Source organism: Palaemon carinicauda, chromosome 13, assembly GCF_036898095.1.
Source record: "Palaemon carinicauda isolate YSFRI2023 chromosome 13, ASM3689809v2, whole genome shotgun sequence".
In the NCBI taxonomy this organism is placed as follows: Eukaryota; Metazoa; Arthropoda; class Malacostraca; order Decapoda; family Palaemonidae; genus Palaemon; species Palaemon carinicauda.
In genome coordinates, this window is record NC_090737.1 from 120,426,141 (window position 1) to 120,436,140 (window position 10,000).

Consider the following 10,000-nt stretch of genomic DNA (forward strand, 5'->3'; position numbering starts at 1 on the left):
AATTAAGTAAATAGTGTATTAAAAGGGAATGTTTTGGGAATTATGATCATGTTTGCAGTTTATGGTCTCTCTCTCTCTCTCTCTCTCTCTCTCTCTCTCTCTCTCTCTCTCTCTCTCTCTCTCTCTCTCTCTCTCTCAGGCATCAAAGTTGTGGTGGCTTATTGGAAACGTCTATGCCTGATTTTCTGCCGGACTGGGGTTCGAGTCCCGCTCAAGCTCTATAGTTTCTTGTAGTATCTGCAACCTCACTATCCTTGTGAGCTAAAGATTGGGGAGGATGGGTTTGGAAGAGCCTATAGATGTACCTGCTGAGCTATCAGCAGCCATGCCTGGCCCTCCCTGGTCCTATCTTGGGTGGGAAGGGTCTTGGTTGCTAGTCATTAGTATATATTGTCAGTCTCTAAGGCATTGTCGTGCTATCTATAGTCAATTCTTTCTAGTGAGGCCGACTTGCACCGACTCGCAGGGGTGCCCTTTTCGCTCGGAAACGTTTCCTGATCGCTGATTGGTTGGACAAGATAATTCTAACCAATCAGATAGCAGCAAACTTTTCCGAGCTAAAAGGGCACCGCTGCGAGTCAGTGCAAATGCTCCTCATTAAAAAATTTGAGTATAGAGTATTGTTACTGTCCTTTTCCTCTGCCATTCATGAGCGGCCTTTAAACCTCAAACTCTAGAAGTGTGTTGCCATTAAGTATTAGTATACGGGATGAGGTTGCGAGCCTCAGACCCATGTTACTGTATGGAGCTTAGGCGCTGATGGGTGATAGGTATGGTTTGAAAATGTGGTTACTCTTTGAAATACTGACTTAACCTACACCTTGTTTGATTTTCTCTCTCTCTCTCTCTCTCTCTCTCTCTCTCTCTCTCTCTCTCTCTCTCTCTCTCTCTCTCTCAATATTAATGTCTATTAGAAGGAGGTGGAGAGAGATACAGTGAAAATAATAAGAAAAGGCTACCGTAGATGGAAATTCAGTTCAAGGGAAATCAACGTGGCGTGAGGGAGGTTTCTGATTGAAAGGGTTCATTGTCTAAGAAGAACTAGAGTTCGTGGAAGTTCGATGTTTAGATGGAATGTTACAGCAACTGCTGGCTTGGTTTAAATACGAACAATGCTCTATTTCTTCGGAGTGCCTTAGTGTTATATATATATATATATATATATATATATATATATATATATATATATATATATATATATATATATATATATATATGTGTGTGTGTGTGTATAGATACGTATATATATGTATTTATATTTATGTATATATATATATGTATATAAATACATACATTTTATATATATATATATATATATATATATATATATATATATATATAAATGTGTGAGTTCGGGGAGGGACAACATACATAAAATATGTAGCTTATTCTATGTTATTCACTTTCCAGTTTTGTATAATGTTGATTCTAGATATTGTAAACACTCGAAAAAAGAAATAAGGTAGCATGTTTGATTATTATTTTTTTTTTTTTTTTGCAAGGTGTTTTCCCTTTTTTTATCACATGTTCTGCTTTCTCTCTCCAACACATCTTTTCGATGGTAAATTACCCACAGGTGCTGAAAATTTTAAGGTTTGCTGACCGTATCTCAGAGAGAGAGAGAGAGAGAGAGAGAGAGAGAGAGAGAGAGAGAGAGAGTTGTAGGTAAAGTTAGGTTATGCGTTAACGAACAGCAAATTTAATTACATGAAGATTTACAGATTTGACAATTAAAGTTGTTGGTAATTACAGCAATAATATTTAATGGCGGATAATTACGGGAATATCATAGGATTAAATTATACTAATTGGCCGTTTACTGATAGTTGTATATACCTGAGTAGGGTTTGCGCATCGTTATGATCAGTAAAGCTCATTAGTCAGTACCACCCATACTATGTTGGTTTGCTTGGAGCTATAAGACGGAAATCTCCCACCATCACCAATCACTGGCCAGCGTGGTGATGAAAACTGGCCAACCCTCAGACATGAGTAAAGACATAATCGGAGGACTGTGTGTTGTAGTGAACTATAACCGGTTGCATTTGTTGTTGTTGTTGTTGTTGTACATTTATAGACAATTAAAGCAGAAAAATATGAACTATACTGTAATACAGACATTTTTACTTTGAGGTACAAATATTTAAAATTTTGCACACTTAAAAATTTGTTTTTAAAACGGAAAAATTTGCATTAAAAACACGATAAATGTCTGGCAACATTTATTTCATGATTTTTACTGTTTTAAAAACGGATAAATTGACTTAAATGAGTGATATTACGGTCACCAACCTGTAAAAGATAATAACAAAGAAAGGTAAAATTACGGTCACCTGTATTTTACTGAAATACGGTTGAGAAAAGTGTATTTTTACGAAGAATTTGATCCGACTTACAAATTGGATAAAAATCCTTAACATCGCAAGAGGGTCTGCTCCTCTCTTTTATTCTTCTCCTGTGCTTCTCTTTCTCGTTTCTTTCCCCATATTCCTCACTTCCCTATCCTTATCCTTATTATTATTATTATTATTACGAAGAATTTCCGATTAAAATTACGGTTTTTTCTAACTGTGGATATGAGGGAATCTTATGTAAAATCCTATACAAACATTATTTTGATTTTGAAAGCCAAAAGGAATTTAGTTCATTATTTGACAAGAATTAATTAAAAAAACAATTCCTGGATCAAATAACGGCTGAATATATAAAGAAAATCCGGAAGTGACTGAGATTTGTCAAGGAATAACAGTAGACCGGAAATTGCGTATTCATTTGATTAAAATTGGTTATGGGTGATGCGCAACGTGACTGTGGGAATGAAATAATGGAGGAGGAGAAGTGATACTGAAATATGGGTTTTCTAGGAGATATATATCCGAGGATTTCTTTTTCTTCTTCTTCTTCTTCTTCTTCTTCTTCTTCTTCTTCTTCTGCATTCTTCATTCTTCATCTTCATCTTCTTCTTCTTCTTCTTCTTATTATTATTATTATTATTATTATTAATATTATTATTAGCTAAGCTACAACCCTAGATGGTAAAGCAGGATCCTATAAGCCCAAGGGCTACAACAGGGAAAATAGCCCAGTGAGGAAAGGAAATAAATAAATAAAATATAAGTGAAGTAGTGAATAACTAATATAAAAATTTTTACGAACAATAACGACATTAAAATAGATCTTTCATGTTATAAACTATAAAGAGAGACTTAGGTCAGCCTGTTCAATATAAAACCATTCGGATCAGTAACAAAGCAGAGGGATTTTTATAAGAGTGAAGGTTATAAAGGATGTTAGACTATGGTTTTGAGTAGCATTTTGTGGAGGAAAAATTTTGAATAACGGGGATACTGATATGAAGGAGAAATATTCGTGTGTAAGTATTCCGTCCGCGATAAGGTTATCACAGACGTCTCATTTTGAGATTTCACTTACATAAAAAACTGTGTCTAGTAATTCAGAGGTGAGAAAACGAAAGATATAACAGCTGTGAGGTATAATATACTATTGTACTTTATATCTTCCTCATTTGCTTTTCATGGGACGCTAAACAGACAGAATATTTCAGTCAGGCAAAGATAAAGTAGCTTGGTGCTTTCATAATTTGAAAGAAATATAGTAATTTGAGAAGTGTTACTTTGATAATCAAACTTTGAAGGTATGGCGAGAGAGAGAGAGAGAGAGAGAGAGAGAGAGAGAGAGAGAGAGAGAGAGAGAGAGAGATTTTCTGTGCATGAAGAATTAGACACGATTAGTTAAATTTTTGTGATGACGTCGTTGGTAAATCGACTACTATCGCAGTCAGTCTTCCATGTTCAAGGGCATTATTGCGGACAGGCCACGTGCTTGGAGGGTTATTAATCGCTTGTCATATTATATTTGATGATTTTTTTATAAATATTAACTCTCTGATACGATATGTTTCGTTTTTCCTGGGAAACTATAAAGTGCCAGATATAATGGAATTTTTTAATAGAATTTCATCTCGGTGTAGTCATCAAGGAACGAACTTTTAATAAGTTTTCTGTAGATCCAGTCATATATAAATATATAAATATATATATATATATATGTATATATATATGTATATATATATGTATATATATACATATATGTATGTATATATATACATATATGTATATATATATATATATTTATATATATATGTATATATATATTTATATATATGCATATATATGAAATATATATATATATATATATATATATATATGTATATATACATAAATACATATATATATATTTATATATATATATATATGTGTGTATATATATTTATATATATATGTGTGTGTGTATATATATATATATATATATATATATATATATATATATATATATAAATACACACACACTATATACGTTTTCTATTTCAGATTATATATATTGCCTTCAACAAAAAATCCCAGTGTTCATAGAAATGACACTAATGTGTGTATATATATATATATATATATATATATATATATATATATATATATATATATATATATATATATAATGTGTGTTTGTGTGTGTGTGCGTGTGTGTATATAAACTTTAATTCAGATTATGTTTATTGGCTTCAACATTCCCAGTATTAATAGAAATTACGCCAATCTATAAAATTGATATTGATATAATTCCTAACAGTCTTTGTATTTATTCCTTCCAGACACGTTCCATGACTCTGGCACCAGCGGCCATGAACCGGACAGTCTGGAGGCGATCCAAACGGTGGTGAGAGGAGGTGGAGACGGCATGGTGGAAGGGCGCCCGACGCCTTCTTCGTCTCCTGAAGGCGACATCGACGAAGAAGGTGGGGGTGGAGGAGGTGGTGGTGGAGGTGGAGGAGGAGGTGTCATGATGCGTCCTGAAGATGCAGCCGTCCTGCTCCATCTGGAACGATCGAATCATCGGCAGACCAAGAGAGAGATGAACGAGCTCAGGGAGAGATACGAAAATCTACAGATTCGCCTCTCGGAGAAGGATATCAAGTTCAACAATATTAATGTCAAGTGAGTTGTTTTATTGGGGGATATATATTTTGAGAGAGAGAGAGAGAGAGAGAGAGAGAGAGAGAGAGAGAGAGAGAGAGAGAGAGAGAGAGAGAGAGATAATTTCTTGATTTCAATTTTTTTGTTTGTTTAATGGGACACAATATTTGAATTTGCAGGTTAACTCGACAGGTTAAAATATGTCCTTTGACTAGCATGCTTGCTTATGTATTGGCTTTGTTTTTTAGAACATAAAAGCTATACTATTTAAACAAAAAAAGTATTGAAATGCCCAAGTGTTTTAAAACACACACACACACACACACACACACCATGTCCCTCCCAACCGACCCTCAACTCTTAAAAATGTCCTAATCACTTACAGAACTTGCTAAATTTTCCACTTGATATGGAGCTCCTCTCTCTCTCTCTCTCTCTCTCTCTCTCTCTCTCTCTCTCTCTCTCTCTCTCTCTCTCTCTCTCTTCCTTGTTCTCGATTCCGTCGACCTTCAGACCTCCTGAACACTGCGCACGATTCCCCACTTGGGAGCAATATCCTCGGATGTCCCGAAACGATTTGGTCATTTTTGTCTCTTCATTTTTTTTTTTTTTTGTCACTTTTTTTTTCCTCATTTTTCTGTCGTGAAAGATTAATGCTTGATGATTTTTCTTTTTTCTTATTTTCCGGATTTGTTTCCTGTTCCAACTTTCCTTTTTTTATCATGTTCTTGTTCTATTACGCTTTATTTTTCTCCTTCGTTTAAGTTCTTCTCTGCTTACCATTTATTTTTTATTTTTTATAAATTTGTGTTTTATTGTAAATCCACTTATTATTTTTATTACTTTCATAATTACGTCATTGAAAATTTATCTTCCTCATTCATATTCTTTCTGATTCCAATTGTTCTCTTTCATATTCTTTCATTTCGTAATCAAGTTTTTGTTCTTATTTCACATTACTCTTTCATCACTTTTATTACCTTCCTTCCATCTCCCAAAATCCCTGCCTGGCAATCGCTGCACCGGGGTTCGAGTCCCGCTCCGGCTCGATAGTTTCTTGTAGTGTCTGCAACCTCGCTATCCCTGTGAGCAAAGAATGGAGGTTTGAGGGACCTATAAGTCTACCTACTAGTCATCAGTAGCCATTACCTGGCCCTCCTTAGTCCTAGCTTGGGTGTAGACATGACTTGGGCGCTTATCATATGTATATATGGTCTGTCTCTAGGACATTGCCTGCGAGCTAGGGTATTGTCACTGTTCCTTGCCTCTGCCATTCATGAGCGGTCTTTAAACCTTTTAAGAGTTTTATCCAGTTCTATCTCAGCATTGAAGGGCCTCCCTGGTCTCAACGATGAGTCCTACAGCCTTAATACCACACAATGTACCAATTGCGTAATCCACATTTTCTTTTTCATTTCTTCGTTACAATATATGCTTTTCCTTTTTCCAAATTATCTTTTCATTTCCCAATTTTTTTTTTCGTTCTTTGTTATATTATTGTTTCACTTAGAAATCCATTTTGATATCATATTTTCGGTTCATTTCCCATTTTTTTTTTTTCATTTTTTTGTTTCATTCCGTGATCTATTGTTTTCTATTCATATTCTTCTTGCATATCCTAATCCAATCTTGTTTTCGCATTGTGGTTTTTTATTCTGCAATACACTTTTACTACCTTTTTCATATTTTCTTTTCATTCTGCATTCCACTCTTCGCCATATTCTCGTTTCAATCCTCATTCCACTCTTTTTCTATTTCATTCCGCATTCTATTCTTTTATATGTCACATTGTCGTATTCACATTTCTTTCCGCATTCCACTCTTTTCTTTTCCATTCCATTCCACTAATTATTATTTGTCATATTCACGTTTCATTCCGCATTCCAAACTTCGGTTTCATTCTGCATTCCACTCTTTTGTGTCATTCCGCATCCTCTAATTATTTGTCGTATTCACGTTTCATTCTGCATTCCACCCTTTTTCTGTTTCATTCCGCATTCCACGCTTTTGTATGTCATATTCCCGTTTCATTCCGCATTCCACTCTTTTGTATGTCACAGTCTCTTTTCATTCCGCATTCCACTAATTATTAGTTGTATTCACGTTTCTTTCCACATTCCACTCTTTTTTGTTTCATTCCTCATTCCACTTCTTTGTATGTCATAATCCCGTTTCATTCTGCATTCCACTCTTTTGTATGTCACAGTCTCTTTTCATTCCGCATTCCACTAATTATTAGTTGTATTCACGTTTCTTTCCACATTCCACTCTGTTCTGTTTCATTCCTCATTCCACTTCTTTGTATGTCATACTCCCGTTTCATTCCGCATTCCACTCCTTTTCTATGTTATTCCCGTCTCATTCCACATTCCACTAAGTATTATTTGTCGTATTCACGTTTCTTTCCGCATTCCGCTCTTTTCTGTTTCATTCCGCATTCCACTCTTTTGTATGGCATATTCCCGTTTCATTCCGCATTCCACTCTTTTGTATGTTATATTCCTGTTTCATTCCGCATTCCACTCTTTTGTATGGCATATTCCCGATTCATTCCGCATTCCACTCTTTTGTATGGCATATTCCCGATTCATTCCGCATTCCACTCTTTTGTATGGCATATTCCCGTTTCATTCCGCATTCCACTCTTTTGTACGTTATATTCCCGTTTCATTCCGCATTCCACTTTTGTATGTTATATTCCCGTTTCATTCCGCATTCCCCTCCTTTTCTTTGCCATTAGTCTCGTTTATATCCTCAATACGCAGTTTCTGCCCTAGACAATTCCTTGTTCCAGCTTAATGGAATCTAACAGGAACCCTATGTCACCATGAGCTCTATTCGTCACCCCCACATACCGTTGTTTCAGTATAATTCTCCCCGCTATCATTTCCTCATTTGTCCTCGGGCGGCAATTAGTTTTTCGGTCTCCAGTTTCCATATCATCAGGATAGTCATTTCCTTAAGTTGTCCAAAGGTTATGATAATGTTTTTTTTTTTTTTTCATGTTTTTTTTATGCCCGTTTCATCAGTTTCTCAATCTTGAAACCCTTTTATTAAGATTTCTTTATTTCCTTCTGCTATTAAAATTTTTCCTTGTCTTGTTTTCCATACCTGTTTCCTTCTTAGCTTTATGTACTTTAAACAAATGTATTATTTTTTTCTAAATATCGTTAATTGACAGTTATAATCCTTAATCCTATCGTTACTAGAAACTTAAAATAGTTACCAAGTTGTGGAATGATCTTAATCGGGTAGTTGGATAAGTAGAACTTCAAAAGTTCAAAGTTGGAGCGAATGTTTTTATGTTGACCAGGCTGACATGAGTCTTTTTATAGTTTATATATGACACATCTGTTTTTGACGTTGTTAATAGTTTATATAGGACGTATCTGTTTTGACGCTGTTACCGTTTTTAGAATGATATATTGTTAATTTATTCTCATCATTTATTTATTTCCTTATTTCCTTTCCTCACTGGGCTATTTTTCCCTATTGGAGCCCTTGGGCTTATAGCATCTTGCTTTCCCAACTAGGGTTGTAGCTTGGCTAGTAATGATAATAATAATAATATGCCATTTATTTATTCAGAAATTTGTTTTCATTGTACTTTAGTTTTTATCTATCTGATATCGTACATTTGTTTTTTTACTGGTGTACATTTTCCCTTTACGAGATTTTCCCTCTCTTTATGATGCCAATTTTTCAGTTTCAAAAAAATTTGGAATTTTTTTTTGGCAGTTTACTATTTTCTATCATATTTCACTTGTATTCTTCCCTTCTTTGCTCATTTTATAACCTTCGTCAATGTGATGTCCTTTTCTCATAATTCGGTCCTGAAACCTTTGTATTATAAGACTTTAAGACTTCTAATTCTCTTTGTTTTTCTCCCATTGTTCTTTATCTAATTTAGTAACTTGTAAAATTTTATCTATATCGTAAATTTCAGTCATTTTGTTCCTTAATGCTTTCAAATTTAAACATTTTTATTTTATTCATCACTCTAAAACCTAGGGTGAATCAAGATTAGCTCCTACAGTGTGTCTAGCACGGCTCACTACTGTATTAGCAATGATAAACCAAGTGTCTCTGTACTGCTAGGCTATCTAGGTTCTTTAACTTGTCCTCCTTCCAATTTGCACCTTTCTTTCAAAACCAATTCTCTCTGCCGAGTTCTATAAGGGAATGACAATATCCAACAACATTCAAGTACCTTGTGATAATAATAAGAATGATAATAGAACGTAATGTTTATAATTGTATGTATGTTTTTTTTTTTTTTTTTTTTTTTTTTTTTTTTTTGTGACATCCTTGGCAAATGACCTTCAAGATTAACTATCAGATTCTAAACTTGAAAATGCACAGTAACAGACTAGAGTAATGTAATTGGTAAATTCTAGGTAAAATTTCATTATAAAATTACTTTAATATTGTCGCCATATTTTAATAATAATAATAATAATAATAATAATTTTTCCTAAGGACCGTCGGCAGTGACTTGGAGAGTCTCCACATTGAACACGAGACGACGCTAACTTCGCTGGAATCCTTGAATTCCGTCGCCTCCTCCGACCGCCTGGTGGACGAGCTCAAGGTAAGGAACAAGCCAGAAAGATTGTTATTACCCTTTTAGGCTCATTTCACACGTGCCGGTCGATGCCACGCGGTTTTGTCCGTGCGAAGAAGGCCCGCTTCACACAAGCTGATTGAATCCTTACGGTTTTTGTCCGCGCGAATTAGGTCCGCTTCACACCAGTGGATTGAATCCGTGCGGTTTTGTCCGCACGAATTAGGGCCACTTCACAAGAGCGGATTGAATCCGTGCGGCTTCGTCCTCGAGAATTAGGCCTGTTTCACACGAGCGGATTGAATTTGTGCGGGTTTGTGCGCAAGAATTAAGCCCGTTTCAAACGAGCGCATTGAATCTATGTGGTTTTATCCGCGAGAATTAGGCCCATTTCATACCAGCGGATTGAATCTTAGCGGTGTTTTCCGATCGATTCAAGCCTGCT

At 35.2% G+C, this 10,000-nt stretch overlaps 1 protein-coding gene across 1 annotated transcript in view; it reads left to right on the forward strand.

Annotated features, from left to right (window-relative positions):
- Positions 1-10,000, forward strand: part of LOC137652380 (uncharacterized) — a 136,311-nt gene that overhangs the window by 72,620 nt on the left and 53,691 nt on the right. Inside the window, 2 exon segments of the mRNA XM_068385762.1 lie at positions 4,670-5,012; positions 9,471-9,582. Coding sequence (XP_068241863.1) covers positions 4,670-5,012; positions 9,471-9,582 — 455 coding nt within the window.